The sequence below is a fragment of the Alligator sinensis genome, unplaced genomic scaffold (assembly GCF_000455745.1).
Source record: "Alligator sinensis unplaced genomic scaffold, ASM45574v1 scaffold279_1, whole genome shotgun sequence".
Taxonomy (NCBI): Eukaryota; Metazoa; Chordata; order Crocodylia; family Alligatoridae; genus Alligator; species Alligator sinensis.
Genome location: NW_005842434.1, coordinates 597,027 through 612,686, shown reverse-complemented (window position 1 = coordinate 612,686; position 15,660 = coordinate 597,027). Strand labels below are relative to the sequence as shown.

Sequence of the window (15,660 nt, the reverse complement as noted above, 5' to 3'; positions counted from 1 at the left end):
TTTCATTTCATTGGGTTGCTAAATACATATATTGATCGCAATTTAAACATCTAGCAGTACTGGTTACAGTGATTTATTCCATTTTAAATATAGAGAGTATTTATTAAACTCGTAGAATGAACCTTGCATCCAAACAGCGTATATCTTGTATCCATATGTCCATCCTGCAGTAAATAATCCAGCAGATTCACATTTATAAATTATTTCCAACATTGAGACCTCAGTTTAAATAAAATGTATAAGTTGTTGGTTTAGTTTTTTTTGTTTTTTTTTTAAAGACCAAAATTTGTCCTGCTTCAAATATCTTTCTAAGATCTATTTTTGAATATGTTGCCTATGGGAAATTGCCAGTGGTTAAAAGCTAGCTATATGGCTATAGGAATTTTGAATATTTTTTGTATATATCCCTGTGTTTATGTTTTATATTTGTAAAATAGCTATGCCCCACTTTAGGAAAACAATAATCTTGTTCATAAGTGTTGTGTTTTTTTTTAATAGCAATGCTTCCCTGAACCAGGGACAAAGCTAGCTTTATAAGTCTGATTACTCTTTCTTTTCTTTTCCTTCCAGCTCTCCTTTTGCTTTTTTTGTTGTACCTTTGTGTTAAAGTACACTTTTGCTGTAAAAGATGTATTTGCAGAGCTAGCTTAGGTACTTGTAGAAACATAATTGTGACAAAAGGGACCTCACCCAAAAATGAGGTAAATATTTCAGTGATTGGTTTAGCTGGTTTGAAGCCAACTCATGTTTGTTTTCATGAATAACAGTCATGCCTCTGATTGCAACATAGACACTACAGAACAAAAAATACCTGTTTTATTCTATTTGTATAGTTCCAGTTTTGCTTGGAACTTCGAGAAGTTAGGTGTATAACTGACTTGGGATTTTCAGAGGTGCCTAAAATACAAACAGTCTAAGTTCATTGCCAATGGTGAGAAGTGCAACAACAAAAAAAAATCACATAGGTTGTTGAAAAGTAGATTAGAAATCTAAGCTGAGTTATACAGATAAAAATATTTTTAATGCATAGTTTTCACCTGGACAACAACTGTTTAATTTAATTTAATTAACTATTAAATCAGGCGCTACCATGGATAGATCCAGGAGGTGAATTGGGGAGGAGAGTGGCCAAGCATCCCTTCTGCTGTATGGTGTGCACACAGTGAGCTCTCTGCTTGTCTTCAGCTTGTCAATGTAGCTGCTGACCAGAGCTGCTGCTTTGGTACAGCCCTGAAACCTGGGGGAAGTAGAAAGGGGTGAGCAGTGGCAGCATTCACCCCCTGGGTTCCAGAATAATGCAGAAAAGCCAGAGAACTCACTGAACAGGTACCATACAGCCAAAGGGGTGGTGCAGTGGCATCCCTTCTGGATCTGCCCTGGGATGCTACATACTGATCATATAATTCATTTGTTCTTATACAGTGAACTTCCTGCATAATAATATTATTTATTTATTTATTTGCAGTTCAACTTCTTAAACTGCTTTGCCTCCCTCTTCTACATTGCTTTTGTCCTTTTTGATATGAAACTTCTGCGACAGGTGAGTTCTGGGAACAGTAAGATATCTAAGTAGTACACAGTTTTTTGAAGCAGAAATATAGTACGCTTTTAGCTCTTCTAAATATACAGCATATCCTTAGCCGCATGTTAATGTTATCATACAAATCCAGTTGTGTCCATATTTTAGTGTCTCTAATATATTTGCAAAATCACAGAAGTATGAACAAAGCATGAATAAAATGTATGGATGTTTTCAAACAAGTTGACTTGTAAAGGAAAAAAGGTAAAAGATTGCATTTTTCTGATTTTTTAGATTAGAAAGTCAAGTTTCCTTTGTTTTCTTCCTGAGAACTTCTGTTGGTTAAAGAACAGTAGGATTATATCCATCACAAGAATTCAACAAGGAGTGAAAGAGGGGAATCATTTTTAGTCACATTTTAAAAATTACTTTCTACTTTTGTTAATATCTGTTTAACTTAAATGTATGGGAAAGTAATAGGAAGGAAAAATATCCTTCTTTAAAGCAACTCAATGGTCTTCTCTTCGTTAATGTTGAAAATTTCACTTCTAGTTCTCTGGCCTTCCGAGGAGACCTCTGGCAGACTTGATTTTAATGTCAAGCTAAATGATAAAAAGGGAAACAAAGCATCAAACAAAAGCAGCCATTTTTCAGTGGTTTTCCTATATACCAAAAATCATAAAACTTTTTTTTTGATGTTTGAAATTAAAAATGAAATGTTATCTTACGTATTACATTGCTTTAGATTGTCTATGATTTGGGGATGTCGTTCTAGTTTGTGATCTACAAAGATTCCTTTATTTCCCTCTTTTCATAAATTCTTTTTGTGTCTGAAAAGGGATTAATTTGGCTAGCTTCTGAGACTCTGAAACACTGTCTAGTCTTGTTACTGTGGGCATTTTTCCCAATTAGGGAGCAGTGCTAATTAAAAGTGCCTGTGCATCATGTGAATCAACATCCCTGCGTGTCCCCTCACTGAAAAAATGGTGGTGGAATGCTTTGAAATAAAGCTCCTTGTATGTATTTTATTCCAAAGCGCCCCTGCCGCCATTTTTTCAGCATGGAGATGTGCTGGGATGCTGATACACATGACATGGAAGGCTGCTGGAGCGTGTCAGTTTCTGAGCTCCAGCAGACACAGCTAATCGAGTCTGCTTCGACGTACTGGATTTCCAGCACATTGGAGCAGGCTCTGCGCACTTGTATAGGAGCCCTTAGTTATTAGTCCTTGGTACATATTAGCAAAGGATTTCTTTCTCTCACATTGGAGTAAGCCTAAAATATCTAAAATCTCCACAGCACTTAGACCTAGATCCCTAAAAAGTCTTTAGGCATCTAATTCTTAATTAGTTTCTACTAACCCATAGTAGAAACTGGAAATTGGATCCTTCTGTTGTATTGTGATATTGCAAGACCACTAGCCTGGCTTGAGACTTGATTGTCTCATAATAGCCATTGACAGTGTTATCTCAGTGCACAAATTATTTCATTATTATAAGTACATCACCCTCTTGTTAAACAAATGTTGTTTTATTTCATTTTCTTTAGAGCTTGGCCACTCTGCTAATAACATCACAGATCCTTAATCAATTTGCAGAAGCCCTATTTCCTTACTGGCTCCAAAAGAGACATAATAAGAAGATAAAGAAAAGGATGTGTGCCTCAAAAATGGATTCTGACCTTTCATTATTTGAGCAAATCAATATGGAAAAAGAAATGGGAACTTATTTGGTAAGTTAAATATATGCTGCCATTGTCCTAGTCTTGAAATGCACAGCTTCTGAAAAGCAGCTGTAAGTTACTTTTAGGGAACTCGTATGGTAGTTTGCAAAGGGCAAGAGTTATTTTAAAGGGTGTGGTGAAAAAACTGCAGGTTTTGTGCATTAGTCATGATATGCCATGTACAAATGAAGAATAGAACACTATGTAGAAAGCCAGTATTCTAAAAACAGCAGCTTCAATATCTTCTTTTTCATCATAGGGTGAGATGGAATTTTGTTTCCTCAGAAATATCTTCTGTCAGAATCCCTGTGTAGGCTGCCCCCTCCTAGCCATCCATCTAATGCCTGTAGTATATTTCTTTAAAATGAGGGGTTTTGGTGTCCCCTTGTCTTTGGTATGGGACTTGCACTCCATCCATTCCTCACTTGGATGCTTAGGATACACGTCTGGGTGTACGGCTAGGAGCCTGTATTTACCAGGCTTAATAGATCTGTCACATTCAAAAGCTTCTATTCAGGGACATTACTGTGGACATTGATTAGATGCAGTGACACAGAAGCAGCTTCTCTAACATGGTATGATTTATTTTGCCAGAAGGTCTATACCACTCCAGAAATGGCACATGAGATCTATGTGCATGCTAGCTTGCATACTTTAGGTGTTCTTCTTAAGGACCAAGGTAGATGCAGCTTGTCCTTAGTATACACTAAGTGGTTTGTGATATTTACAAAAAAAAATTATACAGATATTTCCCGGTTCTCAACAACTTTTTAATTAACTTAAGGTAAGTTACATTACTGTTCTGTGTTTAATTTTATGTGATGTAGGTACTAAAAAAAATCATGTTTTAAATAAATGAGATGAAACTATACTTTCTTCAGTTCTTAAATGGCTTTGTCACACAACATATTTAATATCTTCTAGTAATAAATGTTGTAAATCCTATCACTTCGTAATTCTTATTGTTGAAATGAAAGGGCACGTGCTGAAGTTGTAGTCTGTCTCATCATTAATTTTTTTGTTAATTGCGTATTTATTTCTGTTGAATTCTTACTGTATGTTCCAGGTTATGCTTATTAAAGATTTGCTCATTCTTGTTATAAGTGGAGTAGGAGACCCCAAAGATAATTGTCTTACTGGGTTTCTGATTGTTGGTCTTTGCTTTTGGCAAAAGACTGCGTGGGAACCCATAAAAGTTAAGTTCTGAATTGCTGACGCGCACATACCTCAGACAGTGGCTTTGACAGTCTTTATTTCCTAAAGTCAGTTTATTTCTAATTGCTTTTGGGAAAGATACTCCTGAGACTTCTTGGTGCATTGGCAGCTTCTGTCTAACAACACCCCCCCTTTAAAAAAAATTACAGTATTTTTGTGTCCTGAATATCCTTTGGATCAGATCCCTAATAAAAAGAAAATAAATATATGTTGGCACACTGGTTTTATACTTTAGCTATCAGCTGAATAAGCTAGTTTTCCTTGAAGGTTTCAACCTTTGTTATGTTTGTTAATTTTTTGAGCTGTTCTCACATCAACTTATTATTTGTTCTTTTCTTTGCCTGCTTGCCAGGTGCTTTCTTGAAACATTAGACCACTTCTCCTTTCTCTCTTGTCAAAATTAGCCCTTGAAGTCCTTTGATTATGAACTCAAAGGTCACTTCAGAGGAACCTAGTTTCTCGTGCAATGAATAGCGGGGTCAGAGGTGTTTAAGTACCCCCAATATCTTGGAGAGGTTTTTTTTTCTGTTTGTGCTGTCTATTTTGTATCTCTTGCATTCTGAAGTAATTTTAATTTATTGCCCATCTGTTACTCTGGCTCTTTACAAAATTTAAAGCACCAGATGCTCAAATAATATATTTAGTATAAAGTACTTGGCAGCCTTCCGCATTAATGTAATTAACCCATAAGTAATCATGACTTTCCCCTAACCATCAACATATATCCCCCTTGATACAGTAGAGCGAGGGGAAAAAAAGGATGGACTTTCTAACTTGTCTATAATGGTCAACAAGTCTGGCAGAACAGCAGGAGAAGTGAATTCCAGGTTGGAGAGCATGTTAACCAGCAATTCTGCCAACTTGCCAGCAGCCCCGAGCTGTTCAGTCTAAGTGGACTTCATCTGGCATGCATCCACTCACTTTTGTTACAGCTGAATTATATAGTGAGAGAAGAAGCGTCACAGAAACCAGTCCTAACCTTTCAAGTTCTAGAAGGCTCATTGGCAGCCACTGGAGATCTTGAAACACTGCTTTTGACATAATGAAAGCATGGATAATAGTTACAAGGTCCACATCATAATTAAATGATCCCATGAATAGATGAAAAATAATGCTCTATATAACATGGTCTTGTTGGTAGCCTCTACAGACAACATTTAGATTATAGGCCCCAAGTGCACAGTTCATTGTTCAACTGGGAGAAATCTAGGTTCTAACAAGAATTCCTAAATTGGAAATCTGTATTAGAAATGCCAACTGCAGCTCATCAAACACAATCCTTACCAGATATTTTGGTTGCTTTTCTCAATGTTACTTGCATTAACTAATTTTTATCTAAATTGAACCTTTACCAAAAATGAAGATATTGGTTTCATTTTTTCCCTCCGCTGCTCCGACTGGTTCAGATGTATTGGAAATTTAGAGCAACTGTTCATCCTTTTTCATTTGTTAAGAACATTTTAAAGGTGAATTTCATAGTTCAGGGCTAGTAGCTGCACTTCGCACTCCCTTGGTTTTCAGGCCTTGTGCAAAATGAAGGGTAGACATGCCCTTTATAAACTAAATCAGAGATACATAAGCTTTTGTAAGCAGCAGTACCTCTCTTTCAGGCCTCAAACCTTTAAGTTTCTGGAATGGAGTTATGGAAGTCTTCCACTGTTAGAACATGTGCTAGGCTGGGGTAGCCAGCCTGTGGCATGCACAGCTGCTGTATGTGATATGGAAGGGTTGGGACTAAAGCTGTGAGCAAAGAGAGAACAGAGATAGGACAGGACCTGGGGCTGAAGAAGTGCTCTGCAGCTGACTGCCCTGGCACAGAGGCCAGTGGGGACAAGGGCAGTGAGTTAATCCTGTTTGCTGTGCTCACCTGCTCCATGGCAAACTTGGCCTAGCTGCAGAGGCTGGTCAGGAACAGCCTTGTGCTGCTGGCTGGAGGGACGGGGTAGGGGAGTGGCACAAAGTGACAAATCTGTGCTAACTGGCCAGAGGCGGGGAGAAGGAAAGCTACATGCTGGCTGGCTGGAGGAACAAGGAAAAGGCAAAGACCTGTACTGCCTGAACCGGAGGTGGAGGAAAGCCTCATGCTGGGTGGCTAGAAAGAGGGGAGGAAGAGGAAGGTGGGAACAGCCTTGTGCCTGTGCCCTCCGGTTGGAGGGATGGGGGTGAGGGAGGAAGAGGGGAACAGCTCTGTGCTGCCTGACTAGAGGAGCTGGGAGCAGGTTGCCTGCCTGGGACATATAAGATTGACTGTGTTTCTTCCCTCCCTGTTCTCCAGCACTTGGCACCGTCCCACATGCACTTTAAGGTGTAGGGAGGTTTGGCCCAGGGCACAACATTTGTGACTTATGCCTGGGACTAGCTCAGCTTGGCAGTCCCCAGAGCAGGACCTGTATGCCTACAGCACGCTCCAAATTGGGAGAAGCTGGAGTGAGACTGGGAAATTCATTGCGTCTGGCCAAGGCTTCCATGCTGGGTTCCACAGAAACATAGCAGGGCACCCCTCATGCAGCCCTGTGTGCCCCATTGCTGCCCTGCACTGAACCCTCTGTCCCAGGTGCCCACAGTTACACCCAAACCTGAGGTTTCAGCATCAGTCCTGCTGTATCCCATTATGACACTAGGATTTCAAGGGGTGGTACTTCCCTAAATCCAACCCTTAGGGACACTGCATTCTGCTGCCACATGGATTCACTTGGACCCTGAGGGTGGTGCCCAGCTGGGCTATGAGAGTACAACTGAAGTCATCTGCATTGAGAGAGCTCCCAGTGAAGGGTCTGCTGAGTAAGAGACTCCTTAAATCATGACTTCCTCGCTGAAATGAAGCTCTTGGTTTATCAAGCTGTTGTCATTCCAACTCTGCTGTATGGCTCGGAAACTTGAACCACATACAGAAAACATCTCAAGGGCTTGGCAAAGTACCACCAGTGGTGCCTTCGCAAGATCCTTTGGATTGGCTGGGAGGATAGACGCACAAACATCAGTGTTTTGGCTGAAGCAAATTCCAGCAGGATTGCGGCCATGATCATCCAAAACCAACTTCCCTGGACAGGTCATGTTGTTCACATGCCTGACTTCCACCTTTCAAACAGAATAGTTTCCTCACAGCTGAAAGAAGGTCAGTGAAGTAGCGGAGGGCAAAGAAAGCACTTCAAAGATGCCTTGAAGGCAAACATGAAGAGGTGTAACATCGACATCAACGTTTGAGAGACCCTTGCTCAGGGTTGACCACAATGGAGGAAGGCTCTTTGGGGGGGATCTCAACACTTTGAAACAGCTCATCGATGGGCAGAAGAGGAAAAGAGGAACAGGTGAAAAGAACATCCAACACGGCAACACAGTGCCCATCCCTCCTAGAAACACCTGTCCTCACCATAACAAGGTACGTGGATCTAGAATTGGGCTATGGAGCCACTTGCGGACGCACTATTAAAATCCGTAAAAGAGTATCTTACTCTTTCGTGAATGATCTCCCATCATCATCACAGTTACCCAAGGATGCAAGTCTTCGTGTCAGTGTCATGAGCCTGAAGGTGCCACCTCACAGGGCCCTCTAGTTACCCGAGTGCTGTTCCATCCCAAGGCATGGAAGCACCTGCTAATACAAAGCACACAGTGCCGAAGGCCACACCCTGTCAGCAGGGTAGGGCCCTGTTTATTCTGTTCCATGAGAAGTGCAAGCCCCAAAACTGTCCCTAGGTATGTGGTAAACATGACTGTGAAGGTGTCTTCACTGAGGCTGCCACCTGTTACAGGTCTGGTTATAAAACAACAATGCTATTGCAGCTAATAAGGGGCATGGGACGCTCTAGTCCTGAGACCACCACCCTCACCAAAAGCACTGTGCATGACTGGTGCGCAGCAGTGTTTTACCATATGTCTTTAAAGTGTTTACAAGATAAAATTTTATTTTATTTTTATTTTTTAATTCTCAGCCCAAAAGATGCAAAGCAATCAAATGGGGGTGGCCAACCCACAGCACATAGGCTACAGACAGCTACTGCATGTGACATGCAAGCCCTGCGTGCTCAGTAAAGGGGGGCACCGTAATAGAGGCAGGGAGCCTCAAGCTTCTGGCCACATGGAGTAGAGAGAGGACAGAATGCTTCTATGAGAGTATCGCTGCCAAGAGACAGGTTAAGACTTCACTGGCTCCATATAGCTGCTGCCAAATTAAGGGCTTTGGTTTCTTGTCATATAAAATTTGCTGGGCTGGTCAAGAGTTAAGCTTCCTTTTAGTGCTGCTCTCAGCAGTGTCCTGGTGCTGCTCTGATCTATAAGAGATTTGTGTGTCCCCCCCGTGCCTCCATTTTGGCAACCTCAGAGTGTAAACTCTATCCTTACCTCTGGGGGACAGGAATCAGTGGTACTTGGGGGGAGAGGGGCTTTCACGTAGGTCCTACTGGATTTGCAGCTCTTTGGGAACTGTGTTTGAAAGAGTGACTTAAAAAACCCTTTTTAAAACAAATTTAATTAATCTTAAGAGCAGGTGCAAAACAAAGTTTTAAGAAAAGAAAGGCCTTAAACAATAAACAGCATATACTTGTGTCTCATCAAAAGGCTAAAATAGGCTTGTTTTGTCATGGCCTTCTGAATTTCTGAATCTGATGTCAATCAGCAGTTTCTGCCTTAAACATGCTTCAGTTTTAAAACCAGTCAAAAGTTTTTGAGCCTGTTTATACTGGTTCAACCAGCTTAGCAGGGTGTTGGAGGTGCTTTTTAAATGCATTGTGTATGTTCTCTCTTATCCCTTTAAGTGAACATCACTATCCCTCTCCTGGGTGCATGTCCTGACAGATTGCTAGCAAATTGACTCAGGCCAGGTCTGTGCTACAGTGTTCTCTCAGATAAAGTATTCCTAAATTATTACAAACAACTTCAGACCTATTGCTTGAAAACTTAGTTGCCTGTAACATTTAAAAAAGCTGTATAAAAGAATTAAAAGTTTTGCCATTTTCCAGGGCACGTTTGTTTTTGTCATTTTGCGACTTTGGGGTATCAGTTGCCTCTCTTTAATTTTATCAGTTGCCTTTAAGCTTCTCTAGTTTCTGTGCTAAGGGAGTTCATGAAACAAAAAGCTCATCCTTGGAGAAAAATAAAGTTGCATATTAGAAATGTTACTTCTATATGTTTCTCAGTGATTGCTGTTCCTCTCTTGCTGTTCCTCTCCTCCTATTGTTGGAAGGGCTGTTTATTTTTTGGGTACACTTTTACTGAAATTTCAATTGCCTTGATTTTTATAATTTAAAATTTCCTTTTTTAAATGAACTGACATTAGAAGATAGGTGTAAGTGTGTAAGGGCTCAGAGTTCCTATGAGGCCAGATTCTGGAAGCACAGAGCTAAGAATGTTAATATACTGTAGTGTATAGTTTCCAGAGAATGAGTGTCTATGTAAATAAAGTGGACAGTGGTGAATTTGAAATTTGGTCAGAACACTAGATAAGATGGATTTCTTCCTGCATAAAATGCTGTAAAATGAGAAGGGGAGCAGTAACTATAGTATCTTAATCTCTTAAATTCTATTAAAAATTATTCTTGCAACACCTCTGGGAGATTCAGCAAGCTTAACTAATTTACCCAAAAGGTCCCAGCAGAGCTGGGATCAATTTTAAAATTTTTTTATATATTTTTTTTTTTGGAATTTCTGATTCCCAAATTTAGTCATAATTCAGTGGACTGTGGCCATCAATTTACACCCTCAAACACTGCAGTACTCTGTGTGGGCTGCCTTCTTTACCAAAAGAGGTCCAGCCACCTGGTGCTACAGGAGGGAAAATTAGCATGAGGGTGGAATAGTTGACACACATTCAGCGGTGTTAATTAGCCTGTCTGCACTGCCATACAAACATGGGTTTGTTGGCTCTAGTTCAGGTAGCAGTCCCGTTAGAGCAGCAATGCATGTTTAAAGTGAGTGCTGCTGGATATGGTGAATGTACAGTCTAGATATGCCCTCTGTGTATTTAAGGGCCTCAGTTTTACCTCTCATTTAATTTTGCATTAGGATTGTGGAAGTGCTGTATTACACTTGTGGTTCTCTAGTAGTGAACTATTGATGGGCAACAGAACATTTGTACAATTACATCTGTCACAAGGGGGAAGCATCTGCCTACCTTTAAACACTGATGTTTCTAGGAGGCTAGCATAGAACATTAACATTATAAAATTTATAAGGACTTTCTACAAACTACACTCAAATAAAACAAGGTGATCCACATCCCCAAGTTCTGTGTCATACTTTATGCATTCATAATTAGGTTTTTTTTAGGGCGTATAAAATCATAGTCAGGTTTTTAGATGATCTTATATTGGATGATGTGCCAAACAGAGAAGACAGAACCAAACATCTGTGTGGAGAGACTAAATCTGTTGTGGGCTTCTGGCAGTAAGAGAAACTAAATAATAATAAAGTAGAGTTATATACTTTAGAGAGAGGAAATCATTGGCACACATACACAACTGGATAAGCTTTCAGTCGCATCCATTGCCTTAAAGTGCATCATGTTTCTTTAATAGTGTCCTTCACTTAGCTTTATGTTTTTATAAGGAGGATGTAGAAATGGGATTCATTTTGGTTTTAGCATGTTTGCAACCATATTCTTTTGTAGCTCCAACATCCAGTTGAAATTTGGTCATATAGAGCACGTTTTACAGAAGTCTCCAGATGGGGACAATACTGTATATACTCAAATATAAGATTATTTTGATTATAAGACAACCCTCCCCCCCCCCCAGTAATTAGATTCTCTGTTTTCTGGGCATATCATCTAATTATTGGAGGTTTGCCTTGAATTTGTCCCCCTTTCACCTGTACAATGGAGGAAATAAATTTGGGGGGTCCATGACACACATCTACAGTTAAACCATCATAATCTCTGTTACAGTTACATCATCAACTGCACACTTGCATGCACATTACTACCTCCTTTACTGTCAAAGTTGCACAGAAGACCACCTCAGCACCCTTTTCCTCACCTCTGTTCACCCTCTTCCTCACCCCACATTCCACCTGTTTTTCCCAGTCCTTTCAGTCATCATTGTCATAGTGATTGTGATCATTATTGTCCTCTCCTGTGGTCCCACCTCTGAACAGTCTCTGCCAGTCTTTTCTCTTCCATGTGTCCTCTGCTGTCTTCTCCCCATTGTCTTCCTGTAGTACACCTGCAGCTCACTTGCTTCCATTCTGACATAGTCCTCAACTGGGAGGTTTGCGTGCCTTCACATAAGCAAGTTCCTGGTCTTCCACAGGGTGGTCCTGAAGCAGGAAATGAAATGGTCAAAGTAGGTAGTTGGAGTCCTTTGCTGCTTGGTTAGGTGTCTGAACAGTACTGCCTCTGAGGGTCTTAACCCCTGTCACCATCATGAGGAGTATAGTTACTGTCTTCCACCCTTCCCTGGTGTGCTGGCAGTTCCATAGGAGCTGGTCAGTTGTTTCCTCCTTGCACCAGCTGTTTGCCTGGAGCAGTTCAGTTGGCTTCCCATGTAGGCGCTGAGAAATAGAAAAGGGCAGAGGAATGTCTGGTGGGTTGTCTGCCAGTTCAAGTCCCTGTGCTTCTTTTGCAGGTGTTTGTGGAAGATTGGCTCCCACGTGGCTTGGCAGCTGTCACCAGGTAGTAGGTCCACGGGTGACAGTCTGTCCATTGCTCTTACCACCTTCTGCATCATTCAGTGTTTTGTCAGGGTTCATAGATTTCATAGACATTAGGGTTGGAGGGGACCTCGGAAGATCAAGTCCAGCTCCTTGCCCCAGGGGCAGGAAGTCAGCAGGGATCATAGGATCCCAGCAAGATAAACATCCAAATGTCTCTTGAAGGCGTTCAAAGTAGGTGCTTGAAACACCTCCGGCGGCAGTCTATTCCAAACCTTGGTGACTCAGACAGTAAGAAGTTCTTCCTTGTGTCCACCCTGAAATGGTCATGGAGGAGTTTGTGACTGTTCAATCTTGTTTACCCTTGGGGCGCTCTGGTGAACAGATGTCCTCCCAGATCTTGGTGAACACCCCTGATAAAATTATAGGTGGCCACCAGGTGCGCTTTTCCAGGCTGAAGAGTCCCATGGCTCTCAGCCTGTCATCATAAGGCCTGTTTTCCTGACCTCTGATCATGTGCATGGCTCTCCGCTGCACTCTCTCAAGCTTCTCCACATCCTTTTTTGAATTGTGGAGTCCAAAACTGGATGCAGTACTCCAGCTGCAGCCTCATCGAGGCCGAGTACAATGGGAGAATGATGTTCTGGGATTAGCTTGAGAAGCATCTATGGATGCAAGTCAGCGTTTTGCTCGCTTTACGAGCCACAACATCACATTGAAGGCTCATGTTCATCTTGTGGTCAGTCATGACCCCCAAGTTCCTGTCATCCATAGTGCTAGCTAGCATAGCATTGCCGAGCCTATAAGCATGCTGCAGATTTTTCTTCCCAAGGTGGAGAACCTCACATTTTTCATTGTTAAACGCCATCAGGTTCTCGTCCACCCGTTTCCTGAGCCTGTCCAGGTCAGCCTGGATCACCTCCTGTCTTCAGGTGTGGACGTTTGGTGTCATTGGTGAACTTAGCCAGTCCACTTCTGATACCAGTGTCCACATCATTAATGAAGCTGTTGAATAGTGTAGGCCCAAGAACAGAGCCTTGAGGGACCCCATTGGTCATAGCGCACCATGACGATTGACTTCCATCAACCACCACCCGAGCCAGTTCCCCAGCCAGCAGACTGTGGTGAGGCTGAGGCTGCCGTTAGCCAGTTTTGCTAAGAGGTGATCATGGGATACCAGATTGAAAGCTTTTTTAAAGTCAAGATATAGCGCATCAATCTCTTCTCCCTTGTCCAGGTGATAGGTCACCTGGGTGGCTAGGGCCATGTGCAGTTCGTATTTTCTCTGGAAGAATTGCAGGACCATATCAGCGACTTGGACGAGGGGGTGGAAATCACGCTGTCCAAGTTTGCTGATGACACTAAGATGTGGGGCAAGTTGGACACACTTGAAGGGAGAGAGAGGCTGCAAATAGATTTAGACAGACTACAAAAGTGGGCAGATGAGAATAGCATGGGGTTCAACGTAGACAAATGCAGGGTGCTGCACCTTGGGAGAAGGAATCCACAGCATACATACAGGCTGGGGAGTTCCCTTCTTGAAAGCACAGAGGCAGAAAGGGATCTTGGAGTCATTATTGACTCCAAGATGAACATGAGCCGCCAATGCCAGACCGCAGCCAGCAAGGCCAGCCAGATCTTGTCACGCATCCAAAGGTGCATCTCAAGCTCGTCTAGAGAAGTGATACTCCCCCTCTATGCTACTTTGGTCAGGCTGCAGTTGGAGTACTGCGTCCAGTACTGGGCGCTGCACTTCAAAAGGGATGTGGCCAGCCTGGAGAGGGTTCAGAGGAGGGCCACCTGCTTGGTGAGAGGGCGGCAGGACAGGCCCTATGAGGAGAGAGTGAGGGACCTGAACCTGTTCAGCCTCAGCAAGAGGAGGCTGAGGGGGGACCTGGTGGCTGCCTACAAACTCATCAGGGGAGATCAACAGCGAATAGGAAGAGCCTTTTTCTCCCCAGTACCACCTGGGGTGACGAGGAATAATGGGAATAAGCTGTTGGAGAATAGGTTTAGGTTAGAGATCAGAAGACAATATTTTACAGTTAGGGTGGCCAAAATCTGAAACCAACTTCCTAGGGAAGTGGTCCTCACCCCTACCTTGGGCAAATTCAAGAGGAAGTTGGATGATCACCTGTCTGGGGTCTTGTGAACCCAGCATTCATCCCTGCCTGTGGCAGGGGGTCAGGCTAAATGATCTGTTCAGGTGCCTCCTGACCCTAGCTACTATGAAACGATGTACAACCATGGCAGCTCCAAGGTCCAGGGCATGAGTTATGCAGTGTGTACACCCACCAGTATCACAGAAGGTGCCTTACAAAGTATCTTATAAAGCAGGCTGTTTTAGATTCCGTCCCAGTTGCCAGTGTACAGATCTGGCTCATGTACTTGGCCCAGAGGAACAGCAAAATATCTGACATTCCTTGGCTCCCAGTTGGTTTAGTTTTTTACAGCATGGTCCTTACAACCTTTTCCCAACTGGAGCTCCAGAAGAAGCACAGTTTTTTGGATTCTATGGATGATTTGCTCTGAGTAAAGGAAGACCAACATGGTGTACAGAAGCACTGGTAGCAACACTGCACTCATGAGTGCTATGTGTACCCCCACTGACAAGCAGTCTGTATTCCACAGTCCCAATCTCTGCTTGACTCTTGCCGTGGTCTTTTACCATGCCTTCTGTTTGTTCAGCTCCAGGTCAAACTCCACCCCAAAGATCTTCACCCCCAGGGCTTACAGGTCCCTGAGTTTGCCCAGTCCTAGGCAGGTAGTTTTGCTCAGTGCAACAGGGAGACTGATTCCAACCCTGTTATGGAGGTTTTATAGTACTTACCCACTGGGAGTCCAGTAGACAGAGTGCAGAGAGATGATGTCATCAGGTGGCATCTCTCAATCTGTAAAACCTGACACCTGTAAAGAGAGAGAAAAAAATGAGCCAAAAATGAGTGAAGTACAGAAACAGCTAAAAACTGCGAACAGCAAGCTTAGTTCCCTGGAAGGGGGTGGAGAAAAAGAAGCAGCCGGTCGTGGTTGCTGCATTTTGTATGGCGGTGCAGAACTTTACCAGAATGTTGAGCTTGGCTGAGATACCATTTGGGCGAGAGTGGGAGTACTTACCTGCGATAGGTTGCCGAGTCACCTTCTTAAATAGAAGGCAGCTTATGACCCAGCCATAAAAGACTGAAAGCTGGGAGAAATTTGATGAGAATTTGGCCTTAAAGCAGACTAAATAACAGTCAGTATACTTATGAGTGACTTTAAAAATGACCTGTTAGGTTCTAAGTGAACCCATTGCAGCAGAAGCCCAACAAAGAAGTTAGACTACTAGCTGATAAGGAGTAAACCAGCTGGTTAGTCCTGGACATGGGGAAAGGGAGACAGAACCCTGCTACAGTCATTCAAGAAATAAGCAAACTGCCTTGGTATATATGCCAGTGTCCATTTTTGTTATGATTTCTATATATTTTTTCCCATCAAGACATGGCAGACAAATCTTCAAAGAAAAGCCAGCAGCATATCTACCAGGCCAGCTAAAAGATTGAGAGACCCTGTGAATACCTATCACACTCACATTGAGTTCTTCCCTGCCACCACTCTTTATACCTGGGTGTGTTTTAACACTC

The 15,660-nt window shown here is 42.4% G+C and overlaps 1 protein-coding gene across 8 annotated transcripts in view; it reads left to right on the top strand.

The window, feature by feature from the left end:
• ANO10 (anoctamin 10) overlaps positions 1-15,660 on the top strand; it is a 246,716-nt gene that overhangs the window by 32,560 nt on the left and 198,496 nt on the right. For all 8 annotated transcript variants that reach the window (XM_006030275.3, XM_006030276.3, XM_006030274.3 and 5 more), the window contains 2 exons: positions 1,466-1,540; positions 3,068-3,250. In XM_006030275.3, coding sequence (XP_006030337.1) covers positions 1,466-1,540; positions 3,068-3,250 — 258 coding nt within the window. The remainder of the gene's footprint in view (positions 1-1,465; positions 1,541-3,067; positions 3,251-15,660) is intronic.